General features: G+C 37.5%; 1 protein-coding gene across 4 annotated transcripts in view; it reads left to right on the top strand.

Moving 5' to 3' along the window:
• Positions 1-21,494, top strand: part of SHTN1 (shootin 1) — a 100,860-nt gene that overhangs the window by 67,406 nt on the left and 11,960 nt on the right. For 2 of the 4 annotated variants that reach the window (XM_032608757.1, XM_032608759.1), the window contains 4 exons: positions 4,112-4,221; positions 7,351-7,404; positions 12,554-12,674; positions 16,986-17,178. In XM_032608757.1, the coding sequence (XP_032464648.1) occupies positions 4,112-4,221; positions 7,351-7,404; positions 12,554-12,674; positions 16,986-17,178 (478 nt within the window). Of the gene's footprint in view, positions 1-4,111; positions 4,222-7,350; positions 7,405-9,785; positions 10,831-12,553; positions 12,675-16,985; positions 17,179-21,494 lie in introns of those variants that run through there. The other 2 variants (XM_032608760.1, XM_032608761.1) reach the window with 2 other exon arrangements.

The raw sequence follows: 21,494 nt of genomic DNA, 5'->3' as shown, positions 1-21,494 counted from the left end.
CTGCCTCCTACAGCCCCTTGTAATGCAGCTAAAAGGCAAATTCTGCTTTGCCAAGGCATTGCAGGATTTCGAAGTCCTGCCTTTGGTGATTTGCAGGGCAGCCCTGCTCTTGGGTTACTGGCTGTTAAGCCTCCCCTGACACTGTAATTAAGATTAAAATTTTGTTTGTTTCAGTCTTGTTTTGGGAAAACTGGTTAAGTCTTAGAGGGTCAAGAAGGCAGTCAGAATAAAATAAATTCCCCTTCTCAGTAAATTACATTATTAGCTTATCAACCTCAACAGCACCCTTAAATTTAAAAAGATGTGTTCTAGAACTTATTAACTCCCAGTATTAGAAACCATGCAGTTTTCCTTATGAAAATGATATTTCATTTACAATTCATGAAATGTGGCAGCATTTTCCCCCTCATCCTTGAGCTATTGAATTGTTACTTTGGGAATCTAAGTAGTTACAGACACAGAAGTTGATCAGGAGATTTTTAAACTGGGGCCACCCTAAAATCATACTGCCTTAAATGATAGGTACCATAGCCATACTTTGCTCTGTCTGGCAAGGTAGTTTATAGTGTTTTGTTAATCATTCACACTAAAAAATAGTTGTTGAGTGGATCAACAGTGATTATAGACATGATGAACGAATGTAGAGCATCAATATTGGGGTCATCTGAGACACTTTGGAGTTTGCATTTATAACGTGGGAACCAGTCTTGCTATCACAGTGTTTTCTTATATTAGCATCGTATGATGGCTTTTGCTATACAGTTGGTATGTTTTTCAGAGCTTATGAATGGAGAAACTTTTATTGTTGGGTTATGACTTAAAAAGCTTGATTGTAGGGAAGGTCTGTGAAATATTTTAGAAGTAGTTTTAAGATCTAGACACAAGAAATCATTACATACTTTGCAGTTAATAACTCTAATTTTGATATGAATGCATTTATTGGACAAGTTCTGAGATTTGAGAGGTATGCCTGCTGTTTTATCATATATTTAGGTCATTAATTTGTTGATATTTTCTTACCTCAGTTTGCTAATCTGTAGAATGGGAATAATAGTTCCTATTTCATAGAGTTGTTTTGAGAATTATGAGTCTCACAACATGTAAAGCATTTAGAGTAGTGCCCATGACGTAGAAAATATTCAAAATGTTACCTAAAAGAAAAAAAAAAAAGGCATGGTACCAGTCACCCTGAAGGGCAGAAGTCCTCATTCAGCAGGCTCTTGTGATCATTGTAGTTAAGGAAATTTTCTTAACTTTATGACTGTAGGTCAAATCCAAACTTATTCAACTATGATATGTTCTTTAGAAATTTTGTGCATCACGGTGCCATAAGATTTTCTTTAATGCCTTTTTAAAAGTGTTATTGAAAGAGAAAAGTAAACCTGTGACATTTAAAAATTCATTTTAGTTTCCTCTAGGTAATACCAAAAAGTTTTATTGAGCAATAAGGTGATGGTTTTGTCTGTGGGTCCTTTTTTTTTTTTGAGGAACTAACTTATTTTTCAAGTGGGTCTTAAAATTTAAGCCTCAATTAATTACATGTAGCTTTCTGATCCAAGACTGACCTGGAAGCACTAACTCAAAGAACATTTGATTTTATTTTCCTGTGGCAGTTCAGTAACATTAGACCCCTTGTCTTCCTTTGTCCCTCTTCTTTAATCTCCAGTATCCTGCATATTTCTATTGTCCCCCTGATTACATGCTTTTGTGAGACAATTACCAACTGCGTGATTGCAGAAAAGAATTACAAAACATACCATGAGCTCTCTGTAGGTGATTCTTGCAGATTTATTAGAACTGCTTAATAGTTCAGAAGTTCGTATAGATTGCATTTTGCTAGTTCAAAAACAGAGTCGGTGAGAGAGAAAGCTTGTGTAGTTAACCTAGCCATTGCCCTTGTGTTGTGCCTGAGTAGGGAATCTGATAAGAGTGATTTCTTTTCCTTAAGACCAATTAATCCTTTACGTTTGAAAAAGACTGAGAAAATTTTATGAGCCTGGTTTATAATCTGTACACAATACAGATAGTGGCACTTCTCTGAATTATCACTATGATTCTGGCAAGCAAAAATAAGAAACTACTTTAAATTCCTGTTATGTTAGATGCTGCAGCAGACTTGAATGGTGTTGACCATAATTCTCCATCTGTCTGCCTTAATTAGTTTTTGTTTTGTGCATTTAATTGAGTTTTAGTCGTTCCTTACAGAGTGCTAATCTGTTTGTAGGCGGTGTTCCTGTTGCCATGCAGCTCTTCCCAAGTCTTACTCAAAATGGCAGCCTTTCTGAAAATCGAATGTGTTTTAAAGATTTTTTAAAATTCTCTGGAATAAATTCCATACCCATACCAGGTGCTTGAATGACAGATCTGTGTCTTATTTCCTCTGATTTTGAAAACGGTCAGCAAAAGTACCATGTAGTGCATAATAGGTATTCAGATATTGAATAAGGGAGTCGGTGAATGAATGAATGAATGAATCTCTGTTCATAGTAATTTTCTTGTCTGTCCCCTTGTTGAACATGTTTCTGAGCCATCAACAGAGGTTGCCTTAGAAAATACTGCTTAAGGGCACATAGCTGATCAACCCACAGTTTTGTTGTCTTTTCGTTTATTGGTAGATGAGTTCTGACCTTGGTGCCATGTCTCCCATGTTGCCTCACAAAAGATACTCTTTTGACTTCTGGAACTGAAAAATGCTGTTTGGATATTGAGAAATTTGAATTCCCAGCATTTCAGTGGCTTCTGAGAATGACAGCACTATTTGAAATCAGGATTGTATTAGAAAACCTAGGTTATATGATGAATATAGCAGTGATCCCATCACTGTGATGTTGCAGAGTGGAGGATAATGGAACCTCTGGATTCTCTAAGTTGCTCCCCTCAGCGTGTATAAGAGGAATAGCTACCCAGGATTAGAGTGAAGTCTGCCATATAGCAGTAAAAGAAGCCATGATTTCGGCCTCCTTAGCGCAAAGCCTGACATGACTGTGAATTAGCTGGGGGATATAGTTGTGATTGCCTCCATTTAGAAGCCATTCTTTTGAGGTTTAATTATTTCTGCTCAAATAGTAAAACTGTTGATAGCCATTTAAAGCTCGAACTTTAACAAGTCAGTCAGTAGGTAGATGCTTGCTGAGTGCCTACCATATGCCTGCCCCACAATGTGGAGTCTGTTGGAGGGTCTTTATGAGATATTTAAACTTGAATGTATTGGATACAGTGAGTTAGCTGGAGGTAAACACAAGATCTAGAGCTGCATTAATGGTGATAAATGTTCCAGAATGATTTGGTGCTTTTGGTTAAGCTGTTGTGCAAGAGACAAATTTCACTCTTCTGACCAACAGGTCTCAGCTCACCTCAGTTGCATTCATCTAGTTGATACATATTTCAACAGCTTTATTGTTTTTGCAGCCAAAGAGTGTAAAGATTAAACAACAGACAGTTGAAATTTTTTATCAAATTTAATTACTTAACTGCAGTCATTTCTGGATGTATGTTTTCTTTTAACATTGACAATTTTAAAAGACTTGAAAAAGGTTTGGTTAAATGTTTCCTTCCCATATGATTCCTAAACAAAAGATGGCAATTTAAAAATAGATTTTATCTATTTGCTGCTCATCTTTTGACTGTGGATTTCTTCCAACAGGTAAAAAAATCTCTTTGATCTTTTATTTTCAAATGGGCTTTTTGATAGTTATTCCTGCTTTGGTTGGATTTCTTTGACATAGGTTGTACTATAAGTTACAAAAACATCTTTGAGACAAAAGTGAATGGTTATTTGGAGTTAGGTACAAAATTAGGTTTTTAAAGACCTGGAGAAATTCAGGTCTATTATTATGCTGACAAACGGAACAAAATGTACTTTGTTTAACATAGATGAGCCAATACTGATTTCCAGGCTACAAATTAGACCTTAAATTTTATAACTCTTAAAAGATTTTTATTAAAAAATATTGCTACCTGGGAGCTGTTAACCTTAGTAAATTATTGGTGTTTTGTGACTGTCTGAAAAATGACTGTGGTTAATTACATAGTGCAGTCTTTCTAAGTCACCAGAAATAGGAAGTAGTTTTCTTGTAACATAAGATGATTTATGTGTGTGTTCTTTGAATAGCTGAAGAAGTCACAGACCTGAAGAGGCAAGCAGTTGAAGAGATGATGGACAGAATTAAAAAGGGAGTTCATCTCAGACCAGTTAATCAGACAGCTAGACCCAAGGCAAAGGTATGGAATGACTAAATGCTTTTTTCCCCGATGTTTCTTGTTTTTGATGTAAGATTTTGAAATCTGATGAAAGCTACATCAGAATTGACTGTCAAATCTTGGGTTAAGGCTAATGTGCCGTAAAAGGCTTTGCTTCATATAAGCACTTTTCAGAAGGACTCTGACCCATAGGAAACCTAGGTCACTACAGAAAGTAAGTCCTGTGGTTGCAGGGTGCTGCCGTCTCCTTGAGAGGGACGTTGATATGAACTGTTATACCAAACAAGTAACAATTAGCACGCCCTTTATTTTCATCAATTCCTGGTGCTTGTGTGTAATTCAACAAGTATTTATTGAGTATCTGCTATGTGCCAGGTACTGTTTTAGGCACTGGGAATAAAGCAGTAAACAAGACACAAAGATCCTTGCCTTCCCGAGGCTTCTGTTTTAGTGCGTGGGGGAGGGGAATCTGAGTGTGGGGATCACATCATATACCGTAGGAGACCTAAGACAACTTTTGAAAAATAGTGAGGTTTATAAGATTGTTTCCATTAATTCCACAGACCTATTCCCGGTCACTTCAAGGAGAAACTTGTGTATCTGTATCATCAGCTGTCTTCTAAGCTAGACCACAGTGAGCTCCAGGGTCTGTGGAAGTACCTAGTGTCTAGTTCAGAGCTTTTCCTTCCCCTTGTATATCTGTCCCATTTAAATAGACTCAATAGTAGAGTTTTTGACATTTTTCTTGAAAAATGCTTTTTCTTTCCTCACTCTAATAAGGTAGCAGCAGATTGCTTCTCTTTCTTTTTCCTCTTCCTTTAAACCAAACTTTATGGTCCTTTCTTACTCTCAAGGATGCCCTTCTGCAGCTACTTCAGTGTCCCCGAGTGTCATGACTGTTCACTAGAAATTCACCTGAGCTTTTAAAGTTGCCACTTTGTCACAGGCAGACAAGATAACTGGACAAGGCAGGAATGGCCGTGGTGTGGGCTGTCCAGGGAAAGGGGGTTGGGAAGAGGGAACGAGCATTCCACGCCAAGAGAAGATTCACATCTAGGGAAGTGGAAGCTTCGGCCAGCTGTGGAGAGTAATTCAGTCTTGTGCTAGAGCTCTGAAAGCAAATGGGCAGAATGTAGAACTGGACCAGAAGCTGAGCGTGTAGATAGTTGGGCACAGCTCTTTCAGTGCCAGTGTCTGATGAGTGAGTGAAGAGCACTGTTGTTGGAGTCGGGTCCTTGCACTATCACCCAGCTTCCCGGGCTTCTTCTCCATAAGATACCCTCTCTGGCTCACACAGTTGTTGTTAGGGTCAAATGGAGTAAAATGTGAAACCACTTTAAAATGAAGAGTCTAAGTAGAACCTTAGAAAAGAATACATTTTTATGGCTTTCATGTCACAACTAGTTTGGAAAGAATAGCAAAACCAAATTATTACTAGAGAAAAATGCAGTGTCGTAAAAGAAACAAAATTAGTTTAGAAAGAAAAATGTTGAAAACTTCTTAAATCGTAAGCAATCAGTGTTCTGTATGTACTTTCATTTTCATTATATCACTTTGTCCTTTTTCTTTCTTGCCGTGACTCTTTCAACAGTTACACATTATTTAATGTCAGTTCAAAATCTGGAGGACAGCTGAACAAGGATCAGTGGACAACTGTTTTGTTTTGGTTTTTTTTTGCTCTTAATCATTAAAACTGTGTAGATATAGTGGTGAATGACCTGGTCAGTAACCTTTAAAACAAATGGTCACTGCATGCCTCAGTGCAGACTTCTTCCCCCAGTACCATCAGTACTTTCCTGAAATGTCACCAGTTATGAGAGTATGCAGTCCAGGCTTTGAAAAGGCTTGTGCAGTCAGAGGGCATCTTGAGTGGCATAGCAGCACTTTTGAGTATGCCTTTAGGCAGGGTGTTTGTTCAGAAGTCGTAACATGTCACCGGACAGCTTACCTACAGAAGTCAAGCCTGCCTTGAGAGTACTAATTTAACTGCATATCACTAAATTCCTTGATGTTGGTGGTGGTGCTGGTGTGGTTAAAATTAGTGTCTTAGAGCTTTTGACTGGCACTTGTGACTGCCACTGATGGCATGTGTATTTCACAGAAAACGGAGGCTATGAAAGTTGAACACCTTAGTTTAATTTGTACATGAGCAGCAAACCTCTCTCACTTTTTCTAACTGTACGTTTTTAAAAATTGGAATAGGATCTTATTCTTTTATTATCTTTTGAGAGGAAAGAATTATAGGTTGCCATTAATCACCTCCCATCTCTTGATGAAAGATTAGCCTTGCCTCTTTTCTAGGAATGAGAGGCCTGAGTGATTCCTTTCACTGTGTCTTGTAGGTTTTCTCTTCATCTCCTTTGTGAAAGGAAGTGGTACAGGGAAGATCAGAGGGTTTTTTTCCAGCCATCTTTTCATTGAGGGGTCCACAGAGACTGTGGTATTATGGGGCAGGCAGGTATTACCCAGAATTTCATTTCAAATTATTTTGTTCGTGGTGTAGCCAGATGAGAACTGGGCTTGTAATCGAGACACCTGACTCAAATACAGAATTCCTCAAAGTGTAACTTTCCTCATAAGTAAGATGAAGTACTTGGACTGCACGCCCTCTGAGGTCTTTTACTACTCTGATAGCTGGTGATGCTAACATTCTCCTGTGATCCCGGCTGTGAAATTCATGAAACTAGACGCGCCAGTCCTCTGTAAACTGGCCTTGGCCTGGAGCTGACGGAGCGGAGAGGTGCTCTACCCTGTTGCTTGCTTTCTGCTCTGCACTCCTGCCTTCCTAGTCCTCATTTGCTGCCTCAAGTCCAGCAATGAGAGTGAAGAAGAGTTTATTGTAAAATGTTCTCAATAATTTGGAATTAAATCTTTGAAATTTAATGTTTACCAGATCTTTTCTACATATGATGATAGTAGGTAACAAAATGATGTGTAGAAGATGGTAGCTTGGCTCTTACCTCTAATTTTCTATTTAACTGCTCCTTGGGAGCATTAGCATGTCTAATATTTTTTCCTAACCGTAAGACATAGACCTAATTTAAAAAATGTAGTCAATATAAGCCACCAACACTTTGCCATGTAAAAGTCTTTGTTGGGTATCTTAAAACTGAATTACTCAGTCATTTTTCTTCTTTTTTACAATTGTAGCCAGAATCTTCAAAAGGCTCTGAAAGTGCAGTGAATGAACTAAAAGGAATACTGGTAAGAATAGATCTCAGTTTATTATTTAGTTAATGGGAAAATGGAAGAATATTTTAAAAATCTACTGTTATGAATAATTGGTTTTGATATATTTTATTTCCATTTATGGTAAGCCTCATTACTTTCGATAGTTTGCTTGATTGTGCTGTGGACTCCTCCATTGGGTGTGTTAATAATGTGTCAATACTCTGCTGTTTCTATTCTAAAAGGATGGGTACACTTTCCCCCAAATCATTGTTTCCTGTTCTTGTTCTCCAATACTTGTATTACAACTTGAAGATAAAGTGTCTGGCCAGATGTGAGGATCAGTACATGCTTATATAGTAGATATATTATCAATATAAATATAGTAAATAGTGTTATAAGTAAATCTATACATAGATTATAGTAGATTTATTTATAAGTAAATCTACGATAAATATAGTAGATAATAGTATATTGTATAGTAGTCTCTCACATGGATAGTGCTTAACTTCGGGGCATGAAAGTGGAATTCTTGGCACCTAAATATAAATCAGAGATTCTCCCCAAATATTTTAGCATCAGAGTCATAGTCTGCTTTTCTCACAGTTTTGAAAAGTCATGATAAATTTGGATAATAGGAGTTCCTTTCTTTAGGTTACGAATTTCATTTTCTAAAAGTAATTCACATCCGTTAGAGAACATGCTTAATGCCCATCTCTAGTCATATTTCTTCTTTCCAAAGTATGAGCTTTTGCCAACAAAATAAATGAGTACTGCCCTGTCCGACAGTTTCTGTCGGAGACAAATGCCTCACTTAGAAAATGTTTTGGATACTAAGAGCTTTATTCTCAGATCTTGTTACAGTCTCAATACCAGTTATTATGCACAGTAAGTCAACAAACATGGGGGCGGAGGTAGAGCTAATATTCCCATGTTCGTTGTTACTGTGCTAATTATGCATTGCATGCAGACATCCACATAATTGTGGTAAACAAAATTATTTTCATCAAGCATGAAACAGTAGACTTAACTCGGAATGGCTTAATTAGTTTGCTATAGTTTTTAGGTGAGTGGAATTAATACTAAAGAGAAGTATGTAGCACTGGCTAACAGTAGTGGTCTACCTACAGAATAAAGTATTAAAACCATGGAAAAAGTATGTGGTTATTATCTAATGGATTCTTTGGTGAGAAAATTTTGTTATCCAGTGTTGTGTTAAGGAGAATGCCCTATGACAGTCCTTTTTGTTGTCTCTACATTGTAGTGCTAATTTTTGTTCATGAAAATGCCCCCAGGGGCATTTGGAGGTTCTAGGGTCATAGTTCTGATCCTCAGTGAAAGAGTAAACTTCCCTGTTTGTTTTTTAAATCAGGTTTATTTGAAAAATCAGACATCTACATGAGATACATATGATACTTGATTACCCAAGTTACCCCACTTGCTGATAATGCTGGTTGGTAGCAAGTTTACTGAAAATCACAGCGTTGCTTTTAAAGATCATGTTCACTATACAACCATACTCACTATAGTTTTGTGCCACTTCAAGGAGAGAAATTTGTGAACAGATTTTTGTGGAATAACTTACAAATTATAAAAACTGTCAAAACATCTTTCTTTTCTTCAAATTGCCCTCATCCTCTTTTGTCCTGGATTTATCATTAGATTTCTCTACCTTACATGGCATTAATGTGTATCACTAATAGCTGTTATTCTTTGCATTAAATTTTTTTAAAGTGGAACTCACAATGCTCTCCCCTACTCTTCTTTGCCAAATGGCAACTTTCCACTACTACCACAGACGTTTCCTTTGAGGGATGATGGATCACTTGTAACTCCCAGTCACTTGGGGCCAAGAAACCATACTTCTTTTAGGAGAGAAAGGAAGCCCCTATCAGATGGGGCTCTATTGGTGCTTCTTGCTGGAGTTCAGACTATTAGTATTATCAGAATTTAGTACCCAGCAAAGTACATGACACGAACCTCACAGTTGTGGCATGTGAGAAACAAACATGAAAAGAACATAAAAAGTCTACAGATTGTGTACTGAAGTGGAAAGTGAGCACCTGTACCAAGAGATGCCAAGAAACCAAGAAGCTCTGTGTTCAGTTCTACTGCAAAACAGAAACCAGGAATGAACTCAGTCTGGGGGTGTTTTTACTGCAATGAAAGTGACCTGAGTTGTAAGCCTACTGCTGAAACTGAGCACATGGGTAGAAAACACATCTCGTGTTTGGGGGAGTTGGAAAACCTCACTGTCTTTTGAGTTGTACACTTTTCAAGCCAATTTTTAAAGTCTCAATGTTGACTGAACTTACTCTTCCAAGTCTATTTACACTTAATTTTTTAAGTTGTGTATTTTGTGGATAAAAAATATATAGCTATTTCTCATAGTCACACAAGGGTTTCTTTTTTTTTAGGTTTCGCAAACCTCTTGAGCCACGCCAGCCATTTAAAAGCCACTCTAAGTGGAAATGGGCATTTCCAAAGAATAAATCAACAGAAATTAATCAGAAAGTCTCTTCTCAAGTTCAGTTGCCTCTAAATCAAAGAGACAAGAACAACTTTTTAAAAATTCACTTTTAGGTCTTTTTTGAACATCTTCAGTTTTTCAAATTACCCAGGAATTGTTGAATAGTTAATTTTGTTCCCTGACAATTAGAGTTGTTGGTATTATGAACATTTATCTAACATGGGGATTAAGACTGTTAAATGATGAAAGCGGTTTGGAGTAGAAATAGAAATTAGAAAAGTTAAGTTCAAGGTCCAGCCCTATCACTGACTTACTGTGGGACCTGGCCCAAAACGCTGAGGATCACTGATTTATAGGATCCTCTTTTCTGTGAAGTGAAGGAATTGTATGTACCACGTGGTGATTTGTGATTTCTCTAATTTTATGATTATAATATAAGTAGATAATTAAGACAGTCTTGGTACTTCATTAGCTGAGCTCCTTTATCACGTTGGTTGAGATCCATGCAGAAACCTTTCCTCCATATTTACAGTTTGCTCCTATACTAACCTAGCCAACCGCCTTGGTCAGTGAATAGAGAAAAAAATTGGGAATTCAAGGATTAGAACTTGGAAAATGAATTCCTTCAGTATCAGGTGCGATGAGAGGATAGCTCACCACAGTCAGGAGTTTGGGGAAGTAATGCGGTTATCCAAACAAAAATAGAGACTCTTGTGAAAGGTAAAGTCTTCAATAAAAGATATCCTTGGAAGGTATATGTGTATGTACATGTACATACACACATACACAGACACATATCTTTTTCTTGAGTTAACTCTAGCCATTGGGAAAATCACACAGAATGTCCTTGATGTTCAAACAGTCTGGTAGTTTGAGTGATTTTAGTAAGGGCCATAAATTTTTCTGTTTACAAATGATAGAACTTTTTAAAAATTATAAACACAAATGATTTGGGAATAGTTTTTCTAATACATTAAAAAATTTTATCTGAATTGGTTTTAGTTCTGTTTTCATTACCTTATCAGTGTTAATCCTACCTTACTATATAACTCTTTGATGAGTGGGTACAGATCTGCATTGTTAACTGTTAAATAAAGAAATCATCTAATTTTTTAAATTATAAAATAAGCTATTATAGTGTTACATGTAATATGATTTTCCTTTAATGTATTTTATGAATTTTTGCAATAAATCCAAAGTAGAAAGAGGCTCTTCCAGGGGGAAAGTATCAGATGCCTGATTAAAATATGAGCCTTAAGAATTTTACACATCAGTTTTGGTTAGCTAGCTGACAGCAGAGGAATATAATCTCCTAATCTTGTTAGTCAGTTTTCCCAGCAACAGACTGCTTTTTTATAACTTTGTGCAGTTAGGGAGAAAAACACCTTTCTAACCGAACCAACATAATAACCTATATCATGTGAGATTTGTAACTACCTAATTTTACAGGCTACTTTTTTTGTTTTATAGGTTAAAGAAGAAACATGAGTTACCATTTTAGCTAGTAGGATTCTTAGAATCGTTCAGGGAGTTGGCAGGGGCAGGGAGCAGCGTTCAGGCAAGCCCATAGTGAGCTGAAGTGACAAAGGCTGGCCTACTTGTTAGCCTGGGTGGACAAAGCCTGCCTTCCGACTCTGGCCTGAAGTCTGGCAAGTTATACCTGACTTGAGGTTCTGATTTTCTCTGATCAAAAGATTGTGGTTCAGCTGGGTTTTTTATTCCCCCCTAAGCCTGCGGCACAGCTGAGGAGAGCTCTTTCAAAGAAATAGTGGGCATTTCTTAGAAAAGAAAATGGACCACTTGTAATGGTGGGGTGCTAAATCTTTACCCCTTAAATCTACGAAGAAGTGTGTCACCCAGTGTTCTGTACAAACACTTGGCTGGTAATGGAGATAGAAAACCGTAGCTCTCCCTCCATAACATACTTCCAAGAGGAGCCAGGGCAGGGGAGCACTGCCTGGGTCTTCCTCTGTCCTCTTGAAAGTCAGTACGCCTTTCAGCAGGAGCACAGCTTTATGGCATCTCTTGTTTCCTTCAGTGTCTTCCGGGTGCTGAGTAATCCATTCATTCACTGCCTCCTCTGTTCAGGAGTGTGGGATTACGGCGCCGGCCCTTCCTTGCCTCCCTGTAGACTGTAGCCTTTGCTCTTTCACAGAGAAGCGAGGTGTGCTCAGCGTAGCACCTCCTGGGTTAGGCCGCCGGAGAGCGTTATGTGCTTCCTTCGGCAGCACGCCTTGTCACCAGGTGTGCGGCCAGGGTCATTCTCTCTGAAGAATCGGCCACATTTTTCAGTGCCGCAAGGATTTGGGTCAGTAACTCATGGCTGCCATGTCAAGATAACCTTCTAAGGTGAGTTCAGTATATCTGTTTTCTTCTCCGCGTGGTCGACCAACACACATCAGAATCTTAATCATCAATGTGCAAGTACCTTCCCACCACTGAATTTCATATAGTTAGCCCATCAAGAGGTATTCTTGTGCTGTTCTGTTGCTACGAAAGCTAACATCTTACATCATCAGTAGCATCTTCTTAAATGATCCAACACTGTATGTTAAAGATATGCACATTAAAAATACATATATAGCAAATTCACTTTAGTTCCTAATTCCATTCAAATTCTGGTAATGTTTTGGTGGTTTGACTTTTATATTCTTTTGTGTATTGTATTAAGACATTAACCTTTTTGTTTTTGTTTTTGTTTTGTTTTCACTTTAGGGGACACTTAACAAATCCACTAGTTCAAGAAGCTTAAAATCCCTTCACATTGAAAACAGTGAAACTGAGTTAGAAAGGATTTTGCGTCGCAGAAAGTTGACAACAGAAGCAGATAGCAGTAGTAAGCTGGTTTGAATTTTCCACGGTTCTACTCTTCTTCTCTGAAGCATCTTCCTTTCAGTGTCTCCTTAACATAAAATGATCTTTTTAAAATTATTAAATTTTTTTATGTGAATGAGAAGTATTGGATGGCAAAGGTACTTAATGGGTATCTCATAAGAGTGCTTAATGTATTTTTATTTATTGGTATGTTTATTTATTTGTAGGGAATCAGGCTTTTATGGATCTTGTTTGCTTAATGCAAGATGCCCTTTGGTAAAGACATCCGGGATGGACTTTGGCAACAATGTAGCATTGAGTAAAGGCTCCGGAACCAGAAGGCATGAGTTTGAATCCTAGCTTTGCAGTTTACTGCTTGCCCTTTAAGCAAATTACTCAACCTCTCTGTGCCTCAATTTCTTCATCTATAAAATGAGGATAATAAAAGCACCACCTCATAGGATTATTCTAAGGATTAAGTCAATATATAAAAAGTGCTTAGCATTGTGCCTGGCACAAAGAGCACAATAGTTAGTAATAATAGTCGTAATTACAAATCAGTTACAAATGCAAAGAAATCGTCTTTATTTTTCATATCCATTTAGTTTATTGTCCCTGCCTGTGAATCAAGTGAATGAGAAAGTCCAGCTCTGTCATCAACTGTAAATGACCATCTGAGCATCTTGAGATCACAGTTTGCATTGGTATCATGATATGCGTGTATTAGACTTCAAAGTGTGTTTCAGAACTCACTTTGTATGTCTTCAGATTTTTTTCCATCAGCTTGATCATGGGAATTAGCAGAAACCTTTATGAGGTTTTCCCCTTGTTGCCAGGAGGCTGCTTTTGGATAACTACCCTAAACTAAAATTAATAGCAACCACAGCTAATGTACTGAATCTTTTAGACTCTGTTCAATCAACTCCAATTAGTCTATTGTAACAGTTTAACTTTGCATTGTTGTCATGTCTATCAAGTTTAAATTGCTAGAATATTAAGGATTTGGGTTTTTGATAATCAAGCTCTAGCTTTCATGTAGGGATTTACTCAATGGAGTAAATTGGTTCCTTGAACCAGAAGCAGCATAATACCAGCCAAACTGTTTTTATAAAAGATGAAGACTTTGTGCCCTTCTTTAAAAAAAAAAATTAGCCATTCAGTTTGTTCTAGAAATTCTGCTGTTAGTATCCTGTAAGAATTACCACCACCCCACGCCCAAATAACCAACTCTCAGGAAAACTAAGGGATGCCATAAGAGACTTTTTTTCCCCTTATGTTCGCTTTACAAGAATTTACCAGCCTCCATAATGAATTGTTATTCACTTGTGAGTTAGTGCTGTGACTTTTCCAGCATTTCATCCTGAAAGTATTCATGTAGTTTTCATTAATTTTTAGAACTTTGCGAATGCCATTTTTGTGCTCTGTCATTTACATTTTGTATTTTGCCACTGACCTTTTTGTTCCTCCAGAAACATTCTTTCTTCACTCACTTGGTCAAACTTGCAGCACTCACTATTTCAGAGTTAGTTTTCCATGGGAGAAATGAGGAAACATTTTTATTTTAGTCAATATGAAGATTTGAGTATTTCAAAGTGTGGAGAAAGGTAGGAACACATTTTATGGACATGGTGAGACTCTTTCATTTTACTGATTATATTCCACCAGTATACAAATATTCAAGGTATCACTTGAGGGAAGTTAGAATAAGAGATACATATTCAATAGAATCATTAATACTTGGATAGAGAAATAAGAACTGTGTAATTGGCAGGATGGAGAGGAAACATACTGAAGGGAGTGACTTGTAAGTGAGCAGAAATTTTCTTTTGAGCTCCCTAGTAGCCAAAGCCCCCCCCCAAAAAAAGGGTATGTGTGGGGGGTAGAGAGGACACAAACTTACAAACTCTATCATCTAGTAAAAGAAATAACTTATTTTTTTTACATGGTTCAAATGTTTTGCAAGCATCAAACTGGCAGAGGTATTTACTATGTAATCTTTTTATAAAGGTCATGGAATGAGAAAATGAAAATTCCAGGGGGGCAAATAAGATGCTAAAGTAGCACAACTGCATAGTGGGAGCAAATTACAGAGAGAAGTTTGATAGGTTTGTTCCTCAGGTGCATTTGAATCTCTTGAGATTTTTTTCTCCTGCACACAAAGGGTTATGGAAAGGCTAAAGGTGAGGTTACAAAGTGGAGAAAGGAAGCATCATAAGTGAGGCAGAGGCAGCCTGAGGTTGGCAGAACTCGTATCCCAAGTTAGTATCTCCCTCAGGGGCCACAGAAACACCTTTTTCTTTAGAATTTTTCTTACGGGGCTAACTGGTATTTCCTTGATTTACCTAGACTGTGGGCTACAAAACTGACATTTCTAAGAGCAGCAAGTGCCTCTTGGAAAACATTGGACTGCTTAAATAGGATGCAATAATAATAGTGTTCATCATCATCATCATCTTAAACATTAGGCATTTTTCTTTATTTCTTTTTGTATGTAAGAAAAATAACAGCTCTGGCTCAGCTCACCCACTCTCCCTCCTTTAGAATTGGCTTCAGTTGCAGAACAGCAGCAGGCGTTGGTGTGTATTCAGAAACAGATCTTGCTTTTCTACAAGGACAGATTGTTTAAAGCTATCTATAGTATTACAGTCAGCAGTTACCCAGGGGCTGAGCAGAGCTGCTCTGAAGCACATCTTACGTTCAGCTTTATATTTATACTTTGAGGAATGAACTTTCTTGATCTTTCTGCCCTTTTCTCTTTACCCCCACATCCCCATGCAGCGTGAGGCTTGTCACAGGCAGGAGGGAAAGGCCTTTTGAACCAGAATATTCTATAATGTCACAAATTTGTCTGCTCAGACGGTACCGAAGAAATAAATGAGAAAGGCAGACACTGATGCTTTGTGAGCTGAGGCTTTCTACCAGACCAGGGAGGATCTGTGTCTCCCACGTGGAGTAAGTCTAGAGGAACTGCAGTAACAGAATGGCTGCACAATTTCCCAGCCCCTCTTAGATAGGTTTTTCAAATTATAACATCATTTTTGGAGTTCATATGTTTGTTATACTGCATCAGACACATTCATATACAAATGTAAGAATAAAATTCCAAAGCCTAATATAAATAATCAAGGATTAGCTAGCATTTTGGATTGTACCCACCAGTCCTTTCCATTTTAGATGATCTGACATTTCTTAAGGATATAGAGAGTCCCAAGTTTTTCTTTTTTCTTTTTTTTTTTTTTTTTTTGCGGTATGTGGGCCTCTCACTGCCAGGACCCCTCCCGCCCCGGAGCACAGGCTCCGGACGCGCAGGCTCAGCGGCCATGGCTCACGGACCCAGCCGCTCCGCGGCATGCGGGATCTTCCCGGACCGGGGCACGAACCCGTGTCCCCTGCATCGGCAGGCGGACCCTCAACCACTGTGCCACCAGGGAAGCCCAAGTTTTGCTTTTTTCTTAGCTGCACCTTTCAGGGTTGTTCTGTAGCTTATTTTTTTAGAAGTTCTAATTTTATTTGTACATTCATGACATTTCATAAATTGCTTCGTTTTAAAAGGATTCCTTCTGAAGTTTCAAGAAAGACATACTAGAATCTTGCTTTGAAAAAACTGTCTAGGATAGTATCTTCCTAACTGAAGATAGAAAAAAAGTAATGATGGAGCTTAGCTTCAATGCATAGAAGTTTTAGACTGATATGCCAATAATTGTAGTAACAAGCCCTATTATAGTTTTCTGATCCTACCCAAAGAGCAGAAAAGTCCAAAAGGTAAACAGCCAAACTCTTTGCCACTTAATTTTTATAATCCTGTGTCTGTATTTTAGTAGGAAATAAACCCACTTACTTCTCAATCACATTAAAATGAAAATGTTCATAAAAGCTATTTAAGGCTCAGAAAGCCTTCATGAGCCTTTTAAAAAGAGCTTTTTGACATCATTCCATTTTCTGTTTAAAATCAGAGCTGAGTTTTGGAAAGAATTAACTCTTGAGAGGCCAAATGATTCAAGTAGAGCTGTCAGAAAGCCATGCTCTGTGAGAAGTAAAGACTTTACAGTTCCAGTATTACTAAAGGACTCTGGTCAGTTGAGGAAACCATGGCCTGGGGTTTTAGAGTTTGTTAAAGGTCTGTACACAATTTCTCAGCGTGGTCCTGAAAAGCAGTAGTACCACCAAAGCAGAGCAGATTTCTAATAGGAGCATTTTCCAGCATGCTCTTGAAATTTTAACAAAACTTGGCCTTTTCACTTCCTGAGGGATTTTCAGCTCATCTGTTTTTCAGTACCATATTAATAAGCATCGAACAGAATTATTAAACTTGAGGTATGTGTTTGGTTTTAAGGTCCAACTGGAATATTAGCCACCTCAGAGTCCAAATCCATGCCAGTGTTGGGTTCTGTATCCAGTGTAACAAAAACAGCCTTGAACAAGAAAACTCTGGAGGCAGAATTCAACAGCCCGTCCCCCCCAACACCTGAGCCAGGTGAAGGGTCGTGTAAATTGGAAGGATGCACAAGTTCCAAGGTTACATTTCAGTAAGTAATGATGCTCTTTACTAAGTAGTGTGTAGAAGAATCTGTGATGACTAATTTGTGTGTTACTTTGCTTTGTTTCTCCTTAGATAGAGATTTCGATTTGGTTAGCCAATAAATACTCTTCTTCCTCTGTTTGATGAGCCAACTTTTGATTCCAGGCTCCTAGCTTAGAGGTCTTATTCTGATGCAAAGCAGACATGTATAAAGAGAATTCCATCCCTAAGCTGGTTTGGTAAAATCAGATTCTTCTTCTACACAAAGAATTGACTTGGATGATCCTTATTCAGCATCAGAAGACACTTAATCATTCTTTCAAGATTAAATACTTAGATCATCCCTCTTAATGGTTCATGAGCAGCCAAAGAAGATACTAGATCTTCAAACTTACTTTGAAGGGTATGTTTTTACAGCCTTATTTTCTAATTCTCAGTTAAAGATGTGCCTTAATATTGCTCTGTTCTGAGACTGAAAACACGCTATGTAAAGAGTTACCTATGTATGGCTTGAAAGTGGCACTTTGATTGACAAAGAATTAATCCTGCTATTGAATGTGTTTCAGACAGATCTGGTGGAGGATCAGTTTGTTTTATAACAATGGCAGGCTCTTTTTGAAATTAGTCTAGTTTTGCTTTAGTTCTCTTGCCAGGATGTCAGCTGGTTTGTCACATAAAGAAAAGGAAGAGGTGAGACAAATCAGATCAGCAAATATTGTAATCATGGTTAATTAAACCTTTGATTTCCCATTCTATCAGGGGAGAAAGAACCCTTTTCTGTAGCTGTACCTGTCTTAGTTTAAAAGGTGAAGCCTGGACAAATGAAGTTGCGATTCAATTTAGATCTGTTTTTGCCAGCTGGTATTTTCTTCCAGTCTTGCGTTTCTCTTATTGGTACTATTAACTTTTTCCCCCTCTTTTGGAATGAATGACCTTCTTTGCTGATTTACAGTTTTGTCTAATTTCATTGTGTTTAAAAAGTACATTTTCTCCTGCAGTCATGTGTTTTCTTTCTTTTGACTGGAGTCATTTGAACAGTTCTAACAGAAAGATGATCTATATTCATTCTTCGTCTGTCCTATTAAATTTGTTTAGCACCTAATTTGACACCAACAGTCTGGCTACATTTGAACCAGTATCCAGACACAAAAGCAATTTGGCTGAGACAACTTAGTTTCTGAGAAATGCTTCAGTGTGTGTGTATAGATTTTTTTTTCCTTTACCATTTTACACAGATAATCTTAATCAGAAAATACTGCAACTCCTTCCTTCTTTTGTCTGCCTTTTATTCTCCAAAAGTAAGTGGAAATTACATTTCCAAGAAAGGAAATGAAATAATTGCAGGCCCAAGGTCTGCAAAATGTGTGCTGAATTGACAGTGAAAAGGATCCATTTGTTGACAGACACAGTTGTTAGATGCCATAAAGGCCTATGTGAAGCTCAATTTATTTCTCATCTTGCTTGTTCAATGAGTGTTTAAGAGACACGTTTCGATTTAATTTATCTACTTAAAGCACTAATACAAATACTCTGTGCTGCTGTATTAACTTTTAAACTTTGTAATCTAATGCTTGATTATTCAGTTCTTGACATGCTTTAGCTGAAATAACTAACGCCATGCATTTTCATATTGACAAGTCATTTACCAAAGAAGAGTGCCTTTCTGAAAAACGTGTTTCTTAAGTACAATTAGACTATCCAAATGAATCCAAGTGTCTTGTGTAGGTACATGGTAATTATTCACTTCCCAGACGTGCTTCATTCATTTATGTTTAAACCTAGCTTTTTACTGAGTAAAAGAACTTAATGTAGTCATATGTAAGCTTTAAAAGTAAAAACTCATGGGATTTCTCAGGATTCCCTGAAAGAGGTTTAGCTACCAGGAATGAGAAGGGTTATTTTCAGGCTGTTTCTGGCTGGCTTTGGCTAGCAGGTTCATTCTGTTATACTAGCCATAAGGTAGAGGCAACCACATTGTCTTACCTCATAGACCTGATTTGTCACTTTGAAGTGCAAATGTTTCCTTTGCTTTTAAAAAGTGCCTTTGCTCTCTGGTAATGGCACCCTTATTTTGATCTGTGACGACACCACTGTAGTGTTTTTCAGGTGAGTGGTATTATCGGCTCTTGACAGGGAATCAAGGTCAAGGGAGGATATCAATCACAGTAGGCTCTAATGCATTACATTATTGCGAACACACACACACACAGACACACACACACACACACACACACACACACACACACACACAGAGTCCCTGCCACTCTTACGCTCCCTTCCACCCTCCGCTTTGGCCTCTCTGGCCTAGAATCATTCCACCCCAGCTCTTTGCTTTTGCTATCCCCTTTGCCTCAGATGCCCTTCCCCCAGTAGCTGCACTATCTCACCTCTATCATTTCTTTGCTCAGATGTCATCTTTTCAATGAGGCCTACCTACCCTGACCACCCTATTTAAAATTGTAACTCAACTCCCTTAAACGCTGATTCTCCCTGACCCTACTCCATTTTCCCCCATAACAGTTATCTTCTAACGTATTACATACTTTATTATATATATGCTTATTTTCTCTCTTCCCCTCCTAGAATGTAAACTCCATGAGGGTAGGACATTTTTTTGTCACTGGTGTATCTCAAACACCTGGAAAAACTCCTGCCTTATGGTAGGCTCTCAGGAAATACTTGTTGAATACATGAATGAATGAATAAATACATTTTTAGTATCAATAAAACAGCAGAATATCAATTAATTAGAATACTCAGTTAACCAGCATTCCCCCATTATTCAGCAGTCACACATATACACATATATGTGTACATAAATATTAGATATTTTGGTTTATTTGGTTGCTTATTTGGGTTTTTAAACATTTTTTAAATGCCTAGGAGTCATTTACATTCAGTTTTGCATATCTTCTGCATCTTTGAACCTATACAAGATAAAGTTATCAGAGACAACAGAATACCCAGTTGTAAAAGAAAGATTCGGCTGTGCTCACTGCCTCAGGTGAACAGGAAAGTTTGCTAACCTACTAAGAAAACTTTTAAAGTGAAGGAAGAAGCAAAGATGTTTTCTGCATAAGATCTTCACTTACCCAGAAAATTAAATAGCATCAGGCTATTCCCAGAAAGTTTATTTTCCTTTTAATTCCTAAAATCAACATATGTGTATGTTCCAAATTACTGAGTAACTTCTATCTGGTAAATTGTAGAGCCAGAGAGATATATGGATTTATTTCTTAGGAACTTATGAGACAGCAAGAGACACCTTTAATACTTACTTGCAAGGATTAATTAAAATTAACATTCTTGTCACCAGTCTGAGCAAGCAGGGTTTTTTTTTAAGCAAAAAGAAGAAAAAGAAAGAAAAAGATAATCAGGACTTGGAGAAGCCTAATTGTTTCTATTTATCTTTCAATAATAGCTTTAGAAATATTTGTGTCCTCAGTTATTTCTAGTGAATACATACTATCTAGTAATAATATCTTAAATCTAACAGTGAATTTGAATTTCATTAATTCCGATTAGTTATTACTCAAACAGGAATTATGCTCATAATCTCCCTTTATGCGAGAGGTAAAGAGCTGGCCAAGCGAATGGAGAGTATAAGCCTTATTTTTGCTTTCATGCTCTTCCCTTCTGATCCAAAATATTCTGACAGTGTTAAAATAGAGTAAGACTCATTGATTCAAGATAATCAATGGCTGGGATGGTCAATGTAAAATAGGGAAAATTCCAAATTATAGAATTTTTAAAAGATAACGATTCCATTACTTTCAGACAGCTACAGTACCTGGAAATAGGCTAACTGAGTGTTGCACAGGGTCAAAAAAGCCAAGAATGATTTGTATTTTCACCAGTAAAAGCCTGTAGACTGGACGAGGAGTAACAAGGAAACACAGCATGATCCGTTTTCTAAATCAGTGTCTTTCCACATATGCACAGGGTGGCGAGCAGCACTGAATTATTTCCAGAACTCCAGCTCCACAGTGAGACCTCGGGTTCGGATCTTGGGTTTGCTATTTATTATCTTTATGACCTCGGGCAAGTTATTTAATCACGTGGAAGATGAGGGTAATGATACCTACCTTGTAGGGTTGTCACATAAATTAAATAATTTATGAAAAATATTTCAATAAATTCCTTTTCTATCTTAATATAAAATTATAATGCTGGGGCATTACTGGATTATCAAGGACAAAAGTTAGAGTTGAAAGCTTAGGTACTGAACACCTGGCTTATTGACTGGGCCAGGTTTCCTTGGGAAAATTATGTAACCTCTGTGTTTTGTTTTTGTTTTTTCACTTTTTGTTGTACTGTTTTTCT

This window comes from Phocoena sinus, chromosome 16 (assembly GCF_008692025.1).
Source record: "Phocoena sinus isolate mPhoSin1 chromosome 16, mPhoSin1.pri, whole genome shotgun sequence".
Classification (NCBI taxonomy): Eukaryota; Metazoa; Chordata; class Mammalia; order Artiodactyla; family Phocoenidae; genus Phocoena; species Phocoena sinus.
Note: the sequence above shows the minus strand (reverse complement) of the source record. Positions and strands in the feature narration are given on the sequence as shown.